Consider the following 23841-nt stretch of genomic DNA (forward strand, 5'->3'; position numbering starts at 1 on the left):
ACCAGTGACTGGACTACTAATTTGAAGTCATCCGTTGAATAAACGGCTTAATTTTCTTGAGATGCCGGAGAGTGAAGAGGGCTCCTTAAGCTGAGATTTTGATGTGAACATTGAGAGTTAGGCTATTATCGATGGAGATACCAAGAGATATTACTGAGTTGGACAGGGAGAGTGAGCAGTTGAGGGCATTAAGGTCAGAGATCCAGATTTGAATGGAGAGAGGGTTGTTTTTAGGGGAGAAGAGAATGATTTCAGTCTTAGAGAGGGTGTTGTTATGATGTACGCATGGGTTTTGATCTTATAGTAGAGTTGGGTATCATCGGCGTAGAGGTGGTAGTTGATTCCAGCTTGTTATAGAATGAGGGTGAGGGGTTCCATAAAGAGATTAAAGAGAGAGGGAGAGAGAATAGATACCTGAGGGACTCCAAGGGAGACCGGAGTGGGGTTAGATAGACAGTCGTGAATTTTAATTTGCTGTGTTCGGTGTTGAAGATAGGAGACAAACTATTTGTGGGCAGTACCATTGAGGACGAAACGATCTCTGAGCACATTAGGTAGGGCAGAGTGGTTGACTGTATCAAACGCTGCAGATAGATCAAGGAAAATAAGTAGGCAGGTCTCGCCATTGTCGAGGGAGTGGTGGATGTCATCAATGTTTAGCATGGCAGTTTCGGTGCTACAGCCTTCCCTGAAGCCTGATTGGAAGTGGTCCAGTAAGTTGAAATTTTCGATGTGTTTGTCTAATTGGAGCAGGACACATTTTTCAAGGGCTTTGGAAAGAAGGGGGAGGTTAGAGATGAGGCGGAGATTGTTAAGGTCATTGGGGTCGGCATTAGGGTTTTTGATAATGGTTATTTGTCCAAGTTGAAGGGAGATAGGGACACATCCCGTGGCAAGGAAGGTGTTGATGATTGTGGTCCAGGATGGGGCAATGATGTGCTTTAGGCCTTGTACAAGGTTAAATGGGATGGGGTCTTTAGTATGGGAGGACGGTTTAAGTTTAGCCAAGATGTTGAACACTTCGTGCTCGGTTACAGGGAGGAAGTTATGCCAGGAGGCATTGTTTTTTATTAGTGAGTTAGAGTGGTTGGTTTAAAAAAGTCTAGTTGAGGGTAATTGAGGGGAGTAGGTTAGGGGAGGTGAAGTAGTGGGCATGTGTGAGGGATGATTAGGGTGAGGTACAGTAGTGGGCAAGTTTATTGAGGGGCCAGGGGGAAGGGGAATGTGGTATGAGCTTTTGGGGTGATATCAGGTGTATGTTGGGAATTGGAAGGGATCTGAGTTAAAAGGAAGGATTGCTCTATTTTAGCGATTTTTTAGGGGAAGAAGTGGGCTATTTCTTCACATCTAGCAGTTGAGGCCATCGGATTTGGAGGTGCGGAGCATGTTTGGTTACGAATTATGTTGAACAGTTCTCTGGGTCTATTTTTGGCCAGATCGAGCTGTGTACGGAAGAAGGATGCCTTTTCGTTAAAAATGTGTTTCTTGTATGTAGATCTAGCTAATCTGAGGAGTGCCAGATGTGAGGGAGATGGATGATGTCTCCATGTTCTTTCCATCAGTCTTAGTGAGCGTCTTTCATTGTTGAGCTCTGAGTTAAACCATGATTTAGAAGGGATATTTCTTTGATTTTTAAGTTTGGGGGAGCCAGTTGGTCAAGGACAACAGTGACTGCTTTATTAAAGTGCTCCCTAAGCTCATTAGCGTTTTGCGATAGAGGAGTGAGGAGAAGTTGAGCTTGGAGTTTAGACTCAAGTAAATCAGGGGGGATAAGTTTTAGATTTCTGGTCCATTTCTTAGGTTTAATGATTTTAATGGTGGGGCGGTGCCTTGTTAGCAATGGTGAGCAGTATGAGGTGGTAGTCGGACCAGTCAATGGGGATGATATTGGTCAGGAAGGCCAGATCCTTGTTGGTAATAATAGCGTCCAGGATGTCTCCTTTGGTGTGGGTTGGGGAATGGCATAGTTGTTTGAGGTCATTAATCTCAAGAAGATTGGTGAGGAGGGTAGTTGATGGGTCATTTGTATCATTCCAGTGGAGGTTGAGATCTCCAAGGAAGAGATCTTTTGAGTTGGAAATTGAGGATTGTGTCAGAAGGTCAGATAGTTTATCAATGAACGGATGAGGATCTCCAGTTGTAGTCTGGACCTGTCCGTGTTCTACGTGGGGGAAGGGTTTAGTGCATGTTTCCGGTATAGTTCTTCTAAAGGCCATGAAGACTGATATACTGAAAATACAAATATGGGCACTAATATTTTATAGGCAGAGTTGGTGCCTGGGCGGGTATGGTGAGGAGTGAAGGGGGCCAGGTTAATCGTGAAATGTGGACTTTTGCTCTGTGAACATTTTGGTTTGCTTTAAAGACATCAATTGACAGGGGTGGCTTTTTAGGCAGATGTCCTTCTGCCCCCGTTAATGAGTATTACTTGCTAGACTTTGGAGAAACGGTGCTCGAGAAAGAATTCTGGGGTTTTTGGCTTATGGTTTTATTGGTTTAGTGTTTGAAAAAGGGACTGGAAAATACCTGTTCAGGGTTTTCCTGGTAGCACTCAGGGCGCAGCTGCTGAAGGATGGTCCGCTGTTGAATCACATCTTGGAGGGAAAATCCAAATCGGGGGTGCAAGCGCGGGAGGCACAAAAAAGGTGGTGATTGGTCACAAGCTGGCCTCCAGGAATATTTAAGGATGGTATTGGTAGGTGTGTGAGGCTGGGTTTGTGTATTGCTACAGCTGTTGAACATTGCTCATAGATCTATCCCACCTTTTCACCTGGATGGATGTGAACTGTGATCATGTTGCACAATCAGGCCCAACTTTCAACGCTATAACGTATAGTAAGGAGAAAAAAAATAACATGTTAAATGGCATCATTTAAATGCAATGACTATGGCAAAAACTGTGGATTTTCCGATTAGAATGCCCAGTGGGCGATAGATAATAATCGTACCTCATCCCAGGGCGTAGTAACCCATTGCAGACAGGCCTCGAGTTTGCAACGTTTGCTGTGCGCCGGTTTGGGTCCAAGAATCTGGCAGTGAAAGGGTCTCAGAAACCTATTCTCATAAGCTTCACTGCACTGAACCTCCCGCGTTTTAAACCCGCCTCCACAGTTGGTAGAACACTACAAAAAAAACACAGAAGAACTCTTCAAGCCATACCTTTTTAAATGCCATCATGGCATCATATTAATGAACGGTAAACAAACAATAAATAGTGGTTTGTGTTTTACTTACAAACAAAATGTTTTAGAAGTGACAGAAATAATGTTAATTCATTTTTTTCATTTATTCATGGTCAATCCCTAAGGCAACATGGTTGACATGGGTGCTCTATTGGTGCGGGTCCCTTCCCCACCACTCACCCTAGCTCAATACTGAACCTTGCAAAAGAGCCAGGGATGAAGGAAAAACAAGAGTAGTGCATAAAGGAAAATAAATAAAATATGAGGGGTCCCGACAAATGCTTTCTTATAAGATGCAGGTTTGACCTCACCAGTTTCCAATAAAATATTGCAGGAGCAGAAATGGGTCCAAGGGAGACAACCTAGGTCTTAGCTTTCCAATATGGATTGAAGGCTAAGGGCTAGAATACTCTCTGGCGTGCTAGAAAATGTCAAATTGTGGACAGAAGCCCCTGGCATGACAGTGCTGGCAAGTGTTTCATAACTGCCATGGGCTCCCCAAAGAGATACAGCTGTCACCTGCTGATGGGTAGAAAGGCAAAATGATGCCCCTTTGTTGTTTCATATCATCTGGAATGGGGAGTTAATTTCATAATTCATTCATAAATATGGTAACCCAAAACTAGCTCTGATAAAGGCATTGTGTGGGAAACCCCTTGAAGTGCTTCCTTTAATGTAGACCTTCATTTTCAATTGTGTATTGTTAAATAAATAGAACCTGAGCTTTTTCTTCTAAACGAATGGGCAATGTCAGTATTGTATTTGTAGTGCTCCTTACTGCTTAAATCAGGCTCTGATTCCACACATCAATAATTACATTCGACAGTCCTGTTCCCCCTTAGAGAAAATACTAGAACAGAGAAAGATGAATTAACCATGTTAGGCATTGAGAAGTAACTGATCAAAATTCTGCTTGAGTCCAATACAGATGACCATGAAATATTCATGCTTATTAGCATTTCATGCATGTGCACATGTAGAAAACACAAGTTTCATTCACTTGAAGATCAATTGCCTTTTGTAGTATAAGAATTATTTGATACATTAAAAACAGGTATTTTTCGTTCATCTCTTTGAGCCTGTATTGTAAGAAAAATATTTTAGGCACCCCGCATATTTGCAATCAATACCTTTTATATCTTTCAACAATACGATATTAAAGATGGTCACATATTAGAAATTAATTTCACTCCATGTGCTGTTCATAGCAATTGATGTGTTACTTATGATACAGCTCTTTCTGTGTCAACGCCCTAGAAATGAAACGTTTAATCACGAAATTTGCAAATATTAACGTTGTCAGTTTAATATCATTAAACCAAAACCTTCAAAATGAACTAGAAATGTGTGACAATAAGGCTTTAATTTTGCCCTTTTTATATTTTAACAATTCACACAATTGTAAAGATAATGTATTTGTTGCTTCCAGAGTCATCTGCCTTCCTACCTGAAAGGTTTGGTACTCTAGTTTAAGATTCAAGGTTAGGTCTGACTTGACACCACAGCTGTCTATACCTTATGTGATCACAAAAAATAATTCTACAGAGAGGGACTGGGGCGGCACCCAGATGTTGGATCAATTGAGTATAGTTTTTGATTTGCCAAATGCTGTGTACTTCCACAGAATAAATGCTCAGCTTCCAAGTAGCAGCAATCAATCGCTCATTCATCTGTTAGATTCAGGCTCTTTTTCAAGCAAAGGTATTTTATTTGACCCTTCTCCCAGATAGTTGGATAAGTATGGTGTTTATTCTTATCTGGTTGCCATGTGTCAATGCTTATGCTCAATGTAGCAGAGCTTTTTTGGTTATGGTGGTAAGCCAATGGCTAAGGCTAGAAGATAGGTCTGATTATTATGAAAAGTTACAATAAAGTCAGTGGGCCTGACTTATTATTATGAAAAGGATATGTTAAAGTAAATAGGCATTTAAGGGTGGAAAGTTATTACTTTATTAAAACCTGCAAAGGGGTATTTTGTTAAATGGAATCTCACAGTTTACCTTAGCATGCAAGAGTTTTAGTGTTGCTTAATCCCTCTGACAAACCATAAGGATAGATGATTTGCAGTGTGATAATCCTTATTAGGCTCTTTTAGGAGACATACTATTTTGCTTTCTCAACTATAATATTGTTTTATTTTCTAATTCTGTGACTGTGTGCCAAGTGGCGGCTCGCATACTCGGACAAACGGCGGAACGGAGGTACGTAATCATTACTTTCCTCAGTTCTGTCGTATGTCCGTGTTTGCTACCTCACTACCCTGCAGCACGCCCTATGCAAGCCGCCACTGTGTGTGCCTGATGTTTGCCTGTTTGGAAAGCTTATGCTCATTCCAGTAGAACTGAGTTGGTTATAGTGACAAGCCAACTGTAAGGGGTAGAGGCCTGATTGATAATCAGTGGTAAACATTATGTCCGAAGCCGTAGGTCTGATCTCTTACCAGAGGGGGCTAGGGTTTTGGTGTTCATCATCTCCCGTGACAAACTTTGTGGATACAACATTTTCATTATGATAATCCTTGTTAGACACTTTTGAGAGAGGTTGAAAATTGGTTTTTGAACTGTAAATGTATACATACTTGAAATGTTCTAACTGTATGTATTACGGTTGCTAGCATTTGCACACTTCAGTAGGGCTATATTAGTAATGGTGTCAAGAAATGGTAAAGGCTAAAAGACTTATTGGTTCATTGTGAAAAGGTATATCAGATTTCATTGGCTTAATCTAATTATTAAGAAAAGCTATGTAAAAGCTAGTAAGCCTGGCTTACTTATTGTGAAAAGCATGTGTTAAAAGCTACAGGCTGTTAATAGTGGATTGTTAATATACTACGGTCAAAGCTTGTAGGATTGCATTCTGTTGCATGGAATAGCTCGGATTACCATAGTAGGGATTTTTTTGGGTGTTGGTGACCCACTTGAACAAACCTTGAGGACAGAAGATTAGCAATATGATAATCCTTATTAGGCCTTTTTAAGAGGGATTTTTTATGGTTTTGACCAATGTACTTGTGTACATATATGTAATATTAGTATTGTGTGCCTGAGGGTTGCCTTGTGGGAATACTCATGCTCTATACAGTAGATCTGAGTTTGTTAGAATGACTAGCCAATGATTAAGGCTGTACGATTTGATTGGTTCATCGGGAAGAGCTATGCCAAAGTTCTAATTGTTTTAATACAAGTTACATCAAAGGCAATAGGCAGCATTTATTTAATATGAAACACATATGTTAAAGCTGATGCTTTGGAATTTTGCCACCCACTCGACCTTCCTCCAAAGATTTACTAGTACTGATGTAAGCTGGAATTAGTTATATATCTAATGGAAATAAAAAGGTAGAGAGGGGTTATCCTTGCCTCATTCCTTGTTCTAATTTAAAGCCATCAGACAGTATTCCATTCACTCCTGCTCTCGCACTACGTTAATCAAAGTGACATCAACATTTTAGTAAAGTGATGACCAAATACGTACTTTAACACTACTGATCCAAGAAAGACCCATTGCAGTTTATCTTCTGATTTTTTTTTACATCCGGTGAAATAGATGCTACTGGTGAGGTATCCAATTTTGATGTCATAATTATGTCATATGTTGTCACTGCAGTGCTATTACCAGTTTGTGATGAGAGTATGATGTCTGGTATAAATTTCACTAGACAGTTGGCTCGTCATTTGGACTGGTTTTGACATTGTAAATTTATTGATATTCACCAATATTAAGGGATCTTTATCCTCTTTGGAATTGACAGCAACTGTGGCGTCTGTTGCTGAGGCCCATGGTACATGTGACTGGGTGAAGTCCTGAAACAGGTACAATAATAGATCAGCCATTTTTTTATATGATGATATATAGAAGGGGCTTAGGAAACATCTGGGGAAGAATTCTGCCAGGGTGTGTTGAATATCACTCAGGTTTTCCTGATAAACAAGGCAATTCAATATGGTGTTCGTAATGTGTGTAGTTATCCAGCCGAATACCCTTATTTTGTGAGTAAACACAGGCATGGAAATCACTAAACGTGAATGAGATTTCAGCGGCTTTCAGTATCTTGTCATGACTATGCTTGATAACTCTTATTTGGTTTAGGATTTCTTAACCAATTATCTCAACTTTTGGGGATGATTGTGGGCACCTAGTAGTTTTAAATAATATCTTCCATCTCTCAGGAATGGGCTTTCCAGTAGCAGACTAAAATATTGTGGTGGACTCAAGATGTGAATAATAGTTACCACATGTTAGACCTGGCATCTTTGGCGTGATTACCCCTGACTTTTTGCCTCTATCTCCTGTGTTTTTTGATGCTATGCTGGATTTCGTTTTTGCTGGTTTAGATGCTTTGGGCACTTTGCCACTGCTGATCAGTGTCAAAGTGCAAGTGCTCCCTTGGTAAATTGTTATATTGATTGGTTATCCATGATTGGTATATTTGTTTCACCTGTTAGCCCCTAGTAAATTGCACTGCATGTGCCAGGGCTGGTGATTCAAATGCTACTAGTGGGCTGCAGCACTGATTGTGCCACCCACAGGAGTAGCGCTAAAATGATGTCTTAGGTCTGCTTGCAGTGCCTATGTGCAGTCCAGGACTGCCATGTCGACCTGGCCAGTGCACCCACTGACCAGGCCTTATCCTTCCCTTTCTGTACATGTCAGGCATCCCTATGGTGGCCCTAGGTACCCCCCTGGGCTGGGTGCAGTGTATCTGAAAGGTAGGGCATGTACTGAGGTGTGTAACATGCCCTGGTAGTGAATTACAGCCATTTTCGTTTTTCACTGCTGAGAGGCTATCTTGCCCATAGGATAGAATGGGGAAGGCTGTTTACATGCCTATCTTCACATAAGGGCAAGATAGAAAATCCAAGTTTGGTATCTCTGTGTTCAGAATTTAATTATACATCTTTTTAGCAAGATGGTTTTTAAATTCACTGTGTGAGAATAGCACTTTTTAGAAAGTAGCTATTCTCCTGTTTAACCTTCCTGTGTGCCTGTGTGCTGGTTGGCTGACTGGTGTCATGTGATGGGCTGGGTGGCTCCAGGAGCCTGGATGAGTCAGCAGCAGGGTGAATAGGGAGATCTGCTTTAGATGGGTGGGAGGAGTAGTCCCTGGGTTTGAATAGGGCTGCCTCTGCCAACACAAAGCTGGCTCCACCCCCTGCTGGCCAGGCTGAGGACTCTGCCTCTGCTGGCACAAAGAAGGCTCCACCTCCTGCTGAGCGTCTAACGACCCTGCCCCTCACTCTGAAAGGAACCAGGTGCTCCAGAGCAGAGCATACCCAGGAACCGGTTTGAGCAGGGGAATCCCCCCACTGGAACAAAGAGAGACAAAGACTTGGAGGGGTATAAGAAGAGGACCCCAGACACCTAAACTTTAGATCACTTTGGAACTAAGAAGAAACCTCTGCCAAGGAGAAAGCTGAAAAGGACTGAAGAGGAGAAGACTGCCTGCTTGCTGTTTTGCTTTGCTGCCAAGGAGAGGGGAAGGACTTTGCTGTGTCCCCTTCTTTTGATTCTGATCTCCAAGGGCTGAGAAGAGCTGGCTCCCTGTTAAGAAGTCCCAGGAACAAAAGGACTTCACCACCAGCTCCCCTGGAACTCTGCTGAGAGAGTTCTGACCTGCCTAGGAGTGCTTGCCCAGTCTTGGGGCCTCAGAAGGTCGTTTTTGCTGTGTTTGGGAGCTGGGAAGCAGAAGCGTGAAAAAGAGTAACTGGTACCCAACGCATCATCCGATTGCGTGTCGCAAGAACGAGAGTGCGGGGAGAATTTCATCGCGGCGTCATCGCAGCACCCGGAGTCCCCGCATCGCCGAGTGCGTCGAGCATAGCACCCGGAGTCCCCGCATCGCCGAGTGCGTCGAGCATCGTCCCGGTGCGAGAAGATTCCTGACGCTGCGAGGGTCGTCGCAGAACCAGTTTGCGGGCCGCACCACTGCCGGTGCGTGAAAGTATCCAGTCGCTGCATGCGTCGACGCAGAATCCTGTTCCGAGGCGCATCGAGAGTTGCGGCGCCGGAAGTCAACGCTGCGCCGCGTATCGTGCCACATCGAAGAGTGTCGCATCGAACCTGTGCGTGAAGCTTCCCCCTAAGAAACCTACGCAACGAAAGTCAAAGTCATCGCATCCTCCCCCTACAGATCGGAGCCGGTGCATCCACCTCTGCTACGTGAAGCAGGGCTGCTGCAAAGCCTCCCCAGGATCTCAGGAGTATCGCATCGCCTTTGCCATCTTCCTTGTTATAGCTTTTGGGAACCTTATCGCAACTACAGGTACTGTTGGGCACGAAAGTGTCGCATTTTGTGCATTGAGAGTCGCCTTGTGCAAGACACTGACTTTTACATCCTGGAGTACTTTCTGCAAGCTCTTGAACTATCTTTAAAGTAACCTTTTGAATTATATGTTGGTTTGTCTGTAGTATTTGGTCTTGTGAAGATTTTAGTAAAGATACCTTATTTTTCTAAAACTGGTGTGGAGTAAATCTGTGGTGTTTTCACTGTGTTACTGTGAGTGTTGGTACAAATACTTTACACATTGCCTTTGATAGCCTAGACTGCTCAGGCCAAGCTACCTAGAGGGTGAGCAGGGGTTATCTTAACAGTGTATCCCCCTTTCCCTGACTAGAAGCAAGGGTCCCTACTTGGACAGTGGTACCCACCCTGCCAACTAGAGACCCCCAGATCTAACACCACACTTATTTTTATTGCTCATATCGGTTAATACATAAATAGAGCAATGTGTTTCCACATATATTAAATGGAGCAATGAAACCAACAGAACAGGTCAAACAAAAGTAAAAAACTCTAGATATAAAAGTCAACTTAGAGTTAGAGTCTTCTCATTAAGTAAAAACATTAACATGAAAAGATGTAATGTACATCACAAAAAAACAATCCATATGACGACTAATGAAGAAAAAATACAGCACATTTTTATACTGGGCAAAGATCATAAATATTTCCAATTACTAAGCACTGGAAACACAACATAAAAATACATAGGTTTCATTGCACTGATAGTTATTCACTGTATTGTAATATCAACAGACAAGCTAACTAAAGTTTAGTTTGATGAGGAACTATTCTTACCTTGCTCCAATTTGCAATTTTCCAAATAGCACAAGGACGAAGATGACATGTTCTTGCTGGATCGGGTTTTTTAACATGTTGGCAATCGAAAGAATTCATGGTACTGCAGTACACATCTCTCCATACAGCACCCAATCCGCAAGTATTGGAACACTGCATAAAAACACATTGAGACACTTCATAAATGCTTTGTTGCATGGGCTTAATCAAGATCACATTGGGTAATAGTAACACCTGTTATTTAGAGTGCTTTGAATTTGTATTACTATTCCTATGATTATTACTGCTATTATTTTTATTATTATTAGTAGTAGTAGTAATAGTAGTAGTATAAGTAGCATTTGTTCCAGCTTCATATGAAGTGACATAAAATGAAAACTAATTGCCAGAGTACATTAAAATTGGTAAATGCTCGAAATCGGCACACACACACAAACAATGAAGTATATATAACTATGACAATGTAAAGATCATCACTTCGACATGCCATTTGTAAAATGGTTAAATGATTAGCGATACATTAAAAAGTGTAAGAAATGAATGTAACTCAAATTGCACATTTTCTTATTGGTTTATGTTTACAAATTATATAGCTTAGTTGTATAATTTTATTTGGGAAGCAATTAGTGATATCATCCTGCAGGATACCAGTAATTTCAGCAAGAAATGACTCCTATTGGTACGCGATATCCCATACAGCTTGTTCAACAATACAATATGTTGTGTGATTGTGTTGTTCTATAACATTCATGTTTCAAAGATGAATGTGTGTTTAAACAAATACTACTTTAACTAAATATTTAAATGTAGGTAAGGCCTGCAGGCAGTCTGTGTTGGCGTTCTTGTTTGAATATACTCAGTCTCACAATACAAGGATACATTCTTTGAGTGGGTGTTGTATGGCTGCAGTGTGCATGGAAACTGTGTGGTGTGTGAAAGGTGGCCTGGTTGATGACACACTTTATGTAACACAAAAAAGTGGTTCCATCCATTAGAGATAAGGTCTGCATGGCTTTTATGTCTTTGGAGCATCCATACTGGCCTTTTCCTTTGACAGTCCATGGTGGTTTCAACCAAGTATAATTTTTGCACTATAATAGATGGAGTTGTGCCATCGACAAGCACCTGCTAATATTAGATTAGCTGCTGCCAAAAATCATCTTCTTCACCAACACAGAAAATCCTAGACCCCATCAGATACTTGGACTTTTAAGTGCCATTCCACCTCACAGTGACCAATCTCCGCTTCTTCTCTCTCTACTGTATGGCTCTTAGTGAAATACATGCAAAACTGGTTACCAACCTGAATTCAAATGTGGTGCATATTGTTATTAGGCCCTGGCTACCTGCCAGTATCACAAACACAAGGAGATGATGGACGGAGCGCTGAATCCTTTCAGACACTCACCCCCAGTCACAGATCTGGGTTGAATCCATCATAAGTTTTTTAGCTCACTTCGCCACCTCAGTTCAGACCTAGCTATATGCAAATCAGTCTTGACCCTGTGCCTCATGGGAACAGTCCAACCCGAACTGCCAAGCCAGGTCTTCCCTGAACCGTAAACAAGCATCCTGGGGCCGGTTTCTTGGTAACACCCTTCATCAGCCTGGGTAGCTTGAATCCAGTGGCAAAGTGAGAAAGGGACCCATGTCTGGGCATACCCTGCTAACTTAGGGCAAACAAAGCAAACACAAGGAGATGATGGACGGAGTGCTGAAACCTTTCAGACACTCACCCCCAGTCACAGATCTGGGTTGAATCCATCATCATTCTTTAGCTCACTTCGCCACCTCAGTTCAGACACAGCTATATGCAAATCAGTCTTGCCCCTGTGCCTCATGGGAACAGTCCAGCCCGAACTGCCAAGCCAGGTCTTCCCTGAACCAGAAACAAGCATCCTGGGACCGGTTTCTGGGTAACACCCTTCATCAGCCAGGCTAGCTTGAATCATCCAGTGGCAAGGTGAGCAAGGGACCCACGTCTGGGCATACCCTGCCAACTTAGGGCAGACAAAGCAAACACAAGGAGATGATGGACGGAGTGCTGAAACCTTTCAGACACTCACCCCCAGTCACAGTCTGGGTTGAATCCATCATCATTATTTAGCTCACTTTGCCACCTCATTTCAGACCCAGCTATATGTGTATATGTGAACCACCACAGCCACGCCCACATGAGTGGCGGTCCGCAGAACGCCAGACTTATAATCAGGCTCTTAGTCTAGTGAAGGAACTACCTTCCCCTACCTAATTTCCATCCACCAAGCCATTCACTCAACATGACCACTGGGGGAAATTGCCAGGCCTTTGGTAGTCCTTCAGATTCCACCTGGCTCTGTTGAGAAACATGTGTGCATGCAGTAGCCGTAAGGAAAATGCCAAGATTTGCTGTTTGTCAAGGGTTACCCCAGCAACGATAATCATATAAATTACCATGATTCCTTGTGGGCATGCTAGAAGCCATAATCCACTCCCGAGAGGTGATGGAGCCTATGAAATTCTCTCAGACCTTAGGAAGGAGAAGGCAACAGTAGCATGTTGCTCAGAAGCAAAATATGAAATTTAGCCTAACTTACATCTTTTTGCAGTAACAGTGGCACCAAAGTACCAAGACTGCTGAGCTTAAGGCACCTTTTAATTGCTAAGTTACTCTGTTTAAAAAGGATATTAGTGTGTCTTGGCCTAGGAACAAGATCGCCAGTTTGAGTGAACTTTACATTGAGGCGGAGAAGCTGCCACACAATTAGAATGGACAAGGAAGTTCAGACAGCTGTGTGGCTATATCTTAATATAGTGGCGTCTGGGAGTGCTACTACCAGACAACAGAGGCAGTACTGAAGAGAAGTGGAGTCAGTGCATGATCATTCAGAGATAAGCTTAGGGGTCATTACCAACCACTGTTGGTCTACTATCATAAATAATCTGTCTACAACCTGGAAATCAGAATGCTGCCTGGAACAGATGAATTCTTGTTCCACTGAAAGGGATTGTGGATTTACAGACCTCAGCCCAGGGCAAGGAATGCTGATGTCTCGCATTTAACAAGGGCAAAGGGGAAGAGGCAGGTCTGGTCTAGGAGAGCCACTGCTGTGTGTTAACTCTTAACAGGCTGAGAAGAAGAAGGTAGGGAGTCACAGGAACAAAGTGCACAATTCTCGAGAAGCCCTGCATGAGCAGTAGAAACTTGACTTATGGCTGTGATCCAGAAGAGAATCAAGTTGAGAATACAGTATTCTAAGGAAATCAATGACATGGTGCCCCAAGAGCAGTTGCTGAAGGTTGGGAAACATTGTTATAGCCATAAAAACGTTTAAGAAATTTACAGAACAAGGACAAGGTATGCTACCTAAGCCTATCTGAAAAACAACCTAACCTTTTTGCACAGCAAAATTTAATCATATCATGGGACAGTGAAAAAAAGATATTGGGCTTTGCACAGTCCTGTTTGCCTACAGAGTTTCATCTTACCCAGCGCAAGAATTATAGGCTTCAAAAGTAAAACTGTTGCATGGAAGCCGTCATGAGACACAGTGGGCGTGTGCTCAAGGCGGCTCCTGGCCATCCTGGCACCCATCCACGGGGGAAGCGCTGGCGCTCCCCCCTTGGGATGCTGATCTTCGTGCCCCCACCGGGGAAGGCAGGGGAAGCCCTCCCCCTGCCTCCCCTCCCCCTCCACGTCATCAATGACGTCAGTGCGTGAGGCGCGCTGACATCATTGGAGGTTTCCCGACGCGCTGGAAGCCATTTGCTTCCAGCGCGTCGTGGAACAAAGAGTTTAGTTTCTCTTCTGGGGAGGGGGGGATTTCAACAAAAGAGGCATCGGGGGAAAGGAAAGGGTTTTCCTTTCCCCTGATGCCTCTTTTGTGCATTCCTGCTGCACGATCGTGCGATCGTGCAGCAGGAATGCCCAATAGACCAGGGATTGTTTTATTTCTTTTAAATTTGAAATTGATTTACTGTTTGGGGGAGCGGCCCCTTAGGCAAGGGTTGCTCCCCTTATGGGGGTCATTATTTATTGGCTTTGTATGCCCTGGGGGGCAGAATTCTCATTATTTTTTTTTTAATTGGCCCACTGGACCACCAGGGAATACTTTGTGGGGAGTGGCCCCTTGGGCAAGGGTCACTCCCCTTTGGGGGTATGTTTTTGGTTGTCTGCCCCCATGGGGGGTGCAGATCGTGCTTTTTTTAAATCTACGGTCCACTAGGCCACCAGGGATTTTTTGGGGGAGAGTGACCCCTTGGGCAAGGGTCGCACTCCTTTGGGGGATGTCTCTCCCCATATTTGGCCCACTAGACCACCAGGAATTTGCTTGTGGGCAGTGGCCCCTTGGGCAAGGGTTGCTCCCCTTATGGGGGCAATGTTTTTTGGCTTTGTGTGCGCTCCTGGGGGGCTGATTTCACTTTTGTGGCCCCTTGGGCAAGGGTCACTCCCCTTTGGGGGCTATGTTTTTGGCTGTCTGCCCCCATGGGGGGGCAGATCTCGCCTTTTTTTATTATCTAGGGCCTACTAGGCCACCAGGGATTTTTTGTGGGGAGAGTGATCCCTTGGGCAAGGGTCGCTCTCCTTTGGGGGCTGTGTCTTGCCATGTTTGGGCCCACTAGACCACCAGGGATTTGTTTGTGGGGAGTGGCCCCTTGGGCAAGGGCTACTCCCCTTTGGGGAGCATTAATTTGGCCATTTCTACACTCCTGGGGGGCAGATCTGCATATTTCATTTTTTGTATGGCCACTAGGCCACCAGGGATTTATTAGTGAGGAGTGGCCCCTTGGGCAAGGGTCGCTTCCCTTTGGGAGCATTAATTTGGCTGTTTCTGCACCCCTGAGGGGCAGATTGGCTGATTTTTTTTTCTATAGCCACTATACCACCTGGGTTATTTATTTTTATGTTGGGGAGTGGCCCCTTGGACAAGGGTCGCTCCCCTTTATGGGAGGATGATTGTGGCCATTTCTGTCCTCTTTGGGTGGCAGATCAGCAGTATGTATTTTAGGCCCATCTGCCCCCAAGGGGGGCAGAAGCCACTAGACAACAGGGGTTTTAAAATGTTTGTGTTGGGGAGTGGCCTCAAGGGCAAGGGTTGCTTCCCTTTTACAGGGGTGAATATTTTATTTATAGTCTTAGGCCCACCTACCCCTCAGCTTAGCTGGTGGATTGTGTGTGGACTGGTGCATTATTTGAATATGTGATTGTAATGTTTTTTTCCTCCTTTTTATTCTAGTGTAAAGCTTTTGGTTCCTGTTTGCGGTTTCGGCAGTGGTTGTTCTGCAGTTTTGCGTAATTGCATTTATTTGGAAAGAAAAACATTTTAGTTGTTACCTCCAAATGAGTATTATTGTCATGCATGAATTCATTTTTTTGTAAGTGGTTTCATAATATTTGTTAGTGTTCTGAGCATGAAATTCTTTGCGATGTGTTTTGCATTGTCTTTTGTGTAATTTTCTTTTTCTTTTTTAGTGGGATATTGTTGATCAGGTGGTGGTGAGTCTAGCTGCTTCTGTCAAGTGAGTGGTATAGTGTTGGAGTATATAGGTCTATGTGATAAAGCTACATTTTGTTTATTTCTTTTTTTTCAAAGGGTTTGTTGTTGTTGACTTGTTTGACAAGTTAACTTTATTAGTAAGCATTATGGCTAGCCATAGACTTACTGCTCAGCAGGTGGTTGGTATACTTCTTGAATATTCCTCTGAGCAGGATTATGAGACTGACAGTGCGTCTGAGGGAGAGGAGGGAGGGGAAAATTCAGGCAGTGAGTTTTCTCTCCACATGGAATCATCGGATGATGAAGCTACTCTCAGTGCGGATGAAGTGCCTGTTTTAGAGGAGGACACTGCTGTGCCGATGGTGCAAGAGGCATCTAGATTGCAGCCTGGGGCTTTAAGGCTTCCCATTGGAAGTGCTGGACTCTGGGTTGATCCAAACATGGTGCAGCCGGTGTTGCCTGCCTTTAATGGTGATGCAGGGTGTAGAGTGGATTGTGAAAATGTTTTGCCTATACAGTTTTTTCAGTTGTTTATGGTTGATCTATTTTTGGGTGAAATTGTTGAGCAGACTAATTTGTATGCTGAACAGTTTTTGAGGGACAACAGTGCCAGACTTAGGCCCCACTCTAGAGCTACCCGGTGGACTCCCACAAATCTGGAAGAGATGAAGAAGTTTTTGGGTTTGACTTTATTGATGGGCTTGATAAGGAAGCCTTCCATGGCTTCATATTGGTCTACCAGTCCCTTGATGGCAACGGCCATATTTCCTGCAATTATGACTCGTGATCGGTATTTACTTTTGCTTTGGATGCTGCATTTTGTTGATAATGCTTTGGCGTTGCCACGAGATCACCCTGACTGTGACCGTCTTTTTAAGATTCGGCCTGTTCTTGATCACTTTGTAGATCGATTTTCAGAGATCTATACTCCACGGAAAGAAATATCTATTGATGAGTCTTTGGTACTGTTTAAGGGCCGTTTGGTTTTTAGGCAGTACATTCCTAGCAAGAGGGCATGTTATGGAATTAAAATATGTTGTCTGAGAGTAGGACAGGATATGTTTTTAATTTCCATGTGTACACTGGTATGGATTCCACTATTGACCTCCCTGGTTGTCCGCCCACTTTTGGAGTTTCAGAGAAAATTGTGTGGGATCTTGCTAGAGGACTGTTTAACTGAGGCCACCATTTGTACCTTGATAACTTCTACACTGGTGTGCAACTGTTTAAGGAATTGTTCAAAGTGGACACTTTTGGTTGTGGCACAATCTGCTCTTAACCGTAAAGGTATTCAAAACAGCTTGTTTGCAAAAAACTTCAGAGGGGACAGTGCAGTTCCTTGCATAGTGATGAACTACTACCTGTGAAATTTGTGGACAGGAGGGAAGTGTACATGCTGACTACCATCCATGATGAGAGTACTTCACCTGTGGCTATTTGGGGTCATTTTAGACTAAAATAAGCACATGGGATAGAGTAGATCAGAGGTTTGAACCTTACACTGCTATTCGTAAGGCTTACATTTGATATAAGAAGTTGGTCATCCATCTCTTCAATTTAGCAACTTTCAATGCTTTTGTTGTGTTCAAGGAGTGTTCTCCTGCATCAAAGTTGACTTTTGTTCAGTTTCAGGAGTCTGTGATATGCAGTCTTGTTGTTGAACAGGCAAGTGTTCCTAGAGTTGAAGTGGAGGAGAATGTGACTAGATTAAAAGATCGCCACTTTCCTGATTTAATTCCTCCCACACCCACACCCAAAAAACACAATCCCTTGCAAAGAGGTGTGCAGAAGGAGAGTCGTATGCACTGTGCCGATTGTCCTTCTAATCCTGGGCTGTGGGTGCCCACATGGTTCAGATTGTATCACACTCAAAAGAGTTTTTGGGAGCAACCATGAGTCTAATAGTGTACTGCCTGGTCTGTATCGCTTTATATAGTTGTTCAGTTTAACGTTTTGCAATAGAATGATATCTTTAGTTACTGCTGTTGTTTTTGTACTTATAGTTTTGTATTTAGTTGCAATTTGTTTGTGTTTTCTTTCTTGTTTAAAAATAATTTATGATGGTGTGCGTGGACTGGCGCTTGGCTGGCAGTGTGCGTGGACTGGAGCTTGGCTGGCGGTGTGCATGGACTGGCGCTTGGCGGGCGATGTGCATGGACTGGTGCTTGGCTGGTGGTGAGTGGACTGGCGCTTGGCTGGCGGTGTGCGTGGATTGGCGCTTGGCTGGCGGTGTGCGTGGATTGGTGCTTGGCTGGTGGTGTGTGTGGATTGGCGCTTGGCTGGCGGTGTGCGTGGACTGGTGCTTGGCTGGTGGTGAGTGTGGATTGGTGCTGGCTGGCGGTGTGCATGGATTGGCACTTGGCTGGCGGTGTGCATGGATTGGTGCTTGGCTGGCGGTGTTCGTGGACTGGCGCTTGGCTGGTGGTGTGTGTGGATGGGCGCTTGGCTGGCAGTGTGCGTGGACAGGTGCTTGGCTGGTGGTGAGTGAGTAGTGACTTGCTGCTGCTCACTACACACACAGCTATCTAAATGCCACTCCACGCAATCTGTGAGCTGGTGTGGTGGCTGTGTCAGGAATGTGGGCGTGTGAAAGTGATGGGCCCTTGAATGGCGCTGTCTGCTGGTGTGAGTGTTGTATTGTGCTGGGCTCGTGGCTGGCGGTTTGAATGGTTTTGTATGTGTCACACATATAAAAGGTATATGGATGGCCTGTAAAGCGGTTGGTGCCTTGTCGTGGCTTTACAGCCCATGAGCTGTGAGTCAATGGTTCAGTTTCTCGTCCTTTTGATTATTAACAGTGCATTTCATTTTTGTGAAATCTCTGGTTAATACAACTGTATATACTGAACCATCACTCACCCTTGCACCAAATCCAACCAGTATGTCTGTGTGCTTGAAGAATAGGTGGTTGTGCAGAAATATTTGTCTTTTCTGTCTTTCTCAAGCACGGTGTACCTTGTCCCTTATTGTGAATGTTGTAATGTGTTGGGTTTGTGCCTCGTGGTGTGAATGGTCTTGTTTGTATTACGTATGAAAGGTGTGTGAATGGCCTGTAAAGCGGTTCGGGCCTTGACGTGGCTTTACAGCTCATGAGCTGTGAGTCACTGGTTCAGATTTTTGTCCTTTCAATTATTGACAGTGTATTTATATATATTTGTGAAATCTCTTGTTAATAAAATTGTATATACTGAACCATCGCTCGCGCTCGTGCCAAATCCAAACAGTATGTGTGTGTGCTTGAGGAATAGGTGGTTGTGCAGAAATATTTGTCCTTTCTGTCTTTCTCAAGCAGGGTGTACCTTGTCCCTTTTTGTGAATGTTGTAATGTGTTGGTTTCGTGCCTGGTGGTGTGAATGGTCTTGTGTGTATTACGTATGAAAGGTGTGTGAATGGCTTGTAAAGCGGTTGGGGCCTTGACGTGGCTTTACAGCTCACGAGCTGCGAGTCACTGGTTCAGTTTTTTGTCCTTTCAATTATTGACAATGCATTTCATTTTTGGGAAATCTCTTGTTAATAAAATTGTATATACTGAACCATCACTCGCCCTCGTGCCAAATCCAACCAGTATGTGTGTGTGCTTGAGGAATAGATGGCTGTGCAGTAATCTTTGTCTTTTTAGTCTCTCTGCCAAGGTGTACATTCCATCTAAGAATAACCTACCAACTGTAAATATTGTCGTAAACTAAACACCCATGGGAGTACATGGTGATGTCTGTCTTGTGGATCCCAACAAGTTATCTTACCCACAATGTCCTGCAAACCTCAAAATGTCTGTTATGTTATGTTATGATATGTTATAAGCATTTATAAAGCGTGACTGTTACCAAAAAGGTGTCCTGGCGCTTAGAGAAGACCCAAAGAGGAGTAAAATGAGAGAGAGGAGGTCAGTGGAAGATCAATACTTGAAAAGGAATGTTTTTAATGTCTTTCGAAATGATAGAAGATCTGTGATACTTCTCAAAGACATGGGGATAGCGTTCCATGCCCTGGAAGCGTTGGCTACGAAACCTCTGCCACCCCACTTGACCCTCCTCACTCTGGGCACTGTGGCCAGTTTGGCATCCGAGGATCGTAAGGTTCTGGTGGGGGAATACCAGTGAAGTTGTTGAGTTAGAAATTTAGGCCCCATTCCATGGAGGGCCCTGAAGGTCAATGTCAGGGCTTTGAAGAGAATACGTTGTCTCACTGGTAACCAATGTAGGGTTTTAATTTGGGCAGAAATGGAACCAGTCCTAGGCGTGTCAGTAAGGAGTCTGGCCGCCGCATTCTGCAGAATCTGAAGTTTATTTAGAGATACTTCGTGTATTCCGAGATAGAGACTATTGCAATAGTCCAATCTAGGCATAATGAGAGCTGTAATAACCGTTTGCTGAGCTGCTTTTGGGAGTAGTGGCATGATTTTTTTGCAAGATTTGAGAATGTATATAGTGGTGGAGACAACTTTGTTCACCTGATCCCTACCACTTAGTTTGTCATCCAACCAAAATCCCAGATTTTTAACTTTCCCTACAGGAGTGGGGAGTTGACCGAAATCATTCGGCCAGCAATCTGGGGACCAGAGGTTAGGGTTGTTACCGAAGAGGATGACCTCCGTCTTGTTGGAGTTGAGCTTTAGGCAATTTAATCTCATCCAGTCTCCCACTGCTGACATACAGTTTTGTAGTCTTAGAGGAGCATGTCTGTCACATTTTCCTTGCAATATTGTGCCAAAATTGTCATGCTGCGGAAAGAAACAACAAATGTCCTACCCCTTCACCTTTCTCCAAGTATCCCAATAGAAATGGTACCTCACTCGCGTGGGTGGATCAAGGACCCGTGATAGGCAAGGGCCTAAAACGTGCTCGACATCAAAATTGTCTATCACAAAACAACCTGGTTTTGCAAGGGGGGTCACCTGGGTTTTTGGCACTGTGCTCGGCGGCCAGCTAGGGAAACCTACCAAACCCACACATTTCTAAAAATTAGACACTCGGGGGATTCCAGGGAGGTATGGCTTGTGTGGATCCCCCAACGTTTTCTAACCCATAATCCCCTGCAAACCTCAAATTTAGCTGATAAAATCAATTTTTCCACACATTTTTGAGTGGTAAAGTAGTGGCATCTCCGGGCTGAAACAAATTTCAAAACACCCAGCGTTCCCCCGGGTCTCCCGTTAAAAATGGTGCCTCACTCGTGTGGGAGGCCCAAGTACCCGCGACAGGCAAGGGCACAAAATGTCTTGAGGCGACATCAAAATTGCCTACCAAACCCAAGCAACCAACCAGGGAACACTGGGTGGTCAGAAATTTGTGTCAGCCCAGTGATGCCACAACTTTCCCACTCAAAAACTTGTGGAAAAAGTGATTTCTTCAGCTAAATTTGAGGTTTCCAAGGGATTCTGGGTAAGGAAACGTTGGGGGATCCATGCAAGCCATACCTCCCTGGAATCCCCCGGGTGTCTAGTTTTCAGAAATGTGAGGGTGTGGTAGGTTTCCCCAGATGGCCGCCGAGCACGGGCCACAAACCCAGGTGACCCCCCTTTCAAAAACAGGTCATTTTGAGATAGGCAATTTTGATGTCGCCTTTTGGGACCTTGCCTGTCGCTGGTACTTGGGCCTCCCACACGAGTGAGGCACCATTTTTGTTGGGAGGCCCGGGAGAACGCTGGGTGGTAGGAAATTTGTGTCAGCCCGGTGATGCCACAACTTTCCCATACAAAAATGTGTGGTAAAAGTGATTTTTTTCAGCTAAATTTGAGGTTTGCAGGGGATTCTGGGTAAGGAAATGTTGGGGGATCCATGCAAGCCATACCTCCCTGGAATTCCCCGGGTGTCGAGTTTTCAGAAATGTGTGGCTTTGGTAGGTTTCCCTAGGTGCCGGCAGAGCTAGGGTTCAAAAACTACAGGTAGGCACTTTTCAAAAAAAGGGTCATTTGTCACTGTGAGAATGTGGTGTGTCCACCTTGTGTTTTGGGCCATTTCCTGTCGCGGGCACCAGGCCTACCCACACAAGTGAGGTACCATTTTTCTCTGAAAACTTTGGGGAACGCGGGATGGGTGGAAATTTGTGAATCCACGCAGATTCCAGTACTTTCTACCACAGAAATGTGAGGAAAATGTGTTTTTGGGAAAATGTTTTATATTTGCAAGGGATTCAGGGTAACAGAACCTGGTGAGAGGCAGTCAAATCATCCCATCCTGGATTCCCCTCGGTGTCTAGTTTTCAAAAATGCATAGGTTTGCTAGGTTTCCCTAGGTTCCGGCAGAGCTAGGGTTCAAAAACTACAGCTAGGCACTTTTCCAAAAAAGGGTAATTTTTCACTGTGAAATTGTGGTGTGTCCACGTTGAGTTTTGCCCCGTTTCCTGTCGCGGGAACTAGGCCTACCCACACAAGTGAGGTACCATTTTTATCGGAAGACTTTGGGGAACGCGGGGTGGATAAAAAATTGTGGATCCACGCAGATTCCAGAATTTTACACCACAGAAATGTGAGTACAATGTGTTTATGACAATTCTTTAGGTTTGCAAGGGATTCTGGGTAACAGAACCTGGTGACAGGCAGTCAAGTCGCCCCATAATAGATTCCCCTGGGTGTCTAGTTTTCATAAATGTATAGGTTTGCTAGGTTTCCCAAGGTGCTGGCAGAGCTAGGGTTCAAAAACTACGGCTTGGTACTTTTCCAAAAGAGGGTCATTTTTCACTGTGAAATTGTGGTATGTCTACGTTGCGTTTTGCACCATTTCCTTTCGTGGGCACTAGGCCTAGTAACACAAGTGAGGTACTATTTTTCTTGGAAGACTTGGGGGATGCGGGGTGGGTGGAAATATGTGAATCCATGCAGATTCCAGAACTTTCCACCACAGAAATGTGAGGAAAATGTGTTTTTTTAAAATAATGTTTTAGGTTTGCAAGGTTCTGGGTAACAGAACCTGGTGAGAAGCAGTCAAGTCACCCCATCCTGGATTCCCCTGGGTATCTAGTTTTCAAAAATGTATAGGTTTGCTAGGTTTCCCTAGATGCCGGCAGAGCTAGGGTTCAAAAACTGCAGGTAGGCACTTTGCCAAAAAAGGGTCATTTTTCACTGTGAAATTGAGGTGTGTCCATGTTGCGTTTTGCGCCGTTTCCTGTCATGGGCACTAGGCCTACCCACACAAGTGAGGTACCATTTTTCTCAGAAGACTTTGGGCAACGCGGGGTGAGTGGAAAGTTTTGGATCCATACAGATTCCAGAGAAATGTGACGAAAATGTGTTTTTTTGACAATTGCTTAGGTTTGCAAGGGGTTCTGGGTAACAGAACCTGGTGGGAGCCAAGCAAGTCACCCCATCCTGGATTCCCCTGCGTGTCTACTTTAAAAAAATGTATAGGTTTGCTAGGTTTCCCTAGGTGCCGGCAGAGCTAGGGTTCAAAACTGGAGGTAGGGACTTTGCCAAAAAAGGGTAATTTTTCACTGTGAAATTGAGGTGTGTCTACGTTACGTTTTGCACCATTTCCTTTCGTGGGCACTAGGCCTAGTCACACAAGTGAGGTACTATTTTTCTTGAAGACTTGGGGGATGCGGGGTGGGTGGAAATTTGTGAATCCATGCAGATTCCAGAACTTTCCACCACAGAAATGTGAGGAAAATTTGTTTTTTTTTAATAATGTTTTAGGTTTGCAAGGGGTTCTAGGTAACAGAACCTGGTGAGAGCCAGTCAAGTCACCCCATCCTGGACTCCCCTGCGTGTCTACTTTAAAAAAATGTATAGGTTTGCTAGGTTTCCCTAGGTGCCGGCAGAGCTAGGGCTCAAAACTGCAGGTAGGGACTTTGCCAAAAAAGGGTCATTTTTCACTGTGAAATTGAGGTGTGTCCACGTTGAGTTTTGCACCGTTTTTTTGTCGCGGGAACTGGGCCTATCCACACAAGTGAGGTACTATTTTTCTCGGAAGACTTTGGGGGATCCGGGGTGGGTGGAAATTTGTGGATCCACGCAGATTTCAGAACTTTCCACCACAGAAATGTGAGGAAAATGTGTTTTATTTAAAACAGTTTTTAGGTTTGCATGGGATTCTGGGTAACAGAACCTGGTGAAAGGCAGTCAAGTCACCCCATCCTAGATTCCCCTGGGTGTCGAGTTTAAAAAAAT

The 23841-nt window shown here is 44.1% G+C and overlaps 1 protein-coding gene across 1 annotated transcript in view; it reads right to left on the reverse strand.

Annotated features, from left to right (window-relative positions):
• The window catches only part of ADAMTS12 (ADAM metallopeptidase with thrombospondin type 1 motif 12), a 4274824-nt gene that overhangs the window by 698437 nt on the left and 3552546 nt on the right, over nt 1-23841 (reverse strand). Inside the window, exons 20-21 of the mRNA XM_085630806.1 lie at nt 10261-10413; nt 2949-3122 (exon numbers count right to left, since the gene is read on the reverse strand). Of these exons, the coding sequence (XP_085486932.1) occupies nt 2949-3122; nt 10261-10413 (327 nt within the window). The remainder of the gene's footprint in view (nt 1-2948; nt 3123-10260; nt 10414-23841) is intronic.

This window comes from Triturus cristatus, chromosome 2_1 (genome assembly GCF_964204655.1).
Source record: "Triturus cristatus chromosome 2_1, aTriCri1.1, whole genome shotgun sequence".
Classification (NCBI taxonomy): domain Eukaryota; kingdom Metazoa; phylum Chordata; class Amphibia; order Caudata; family Salamandridae; genus Triturus; species Triturus cristatus.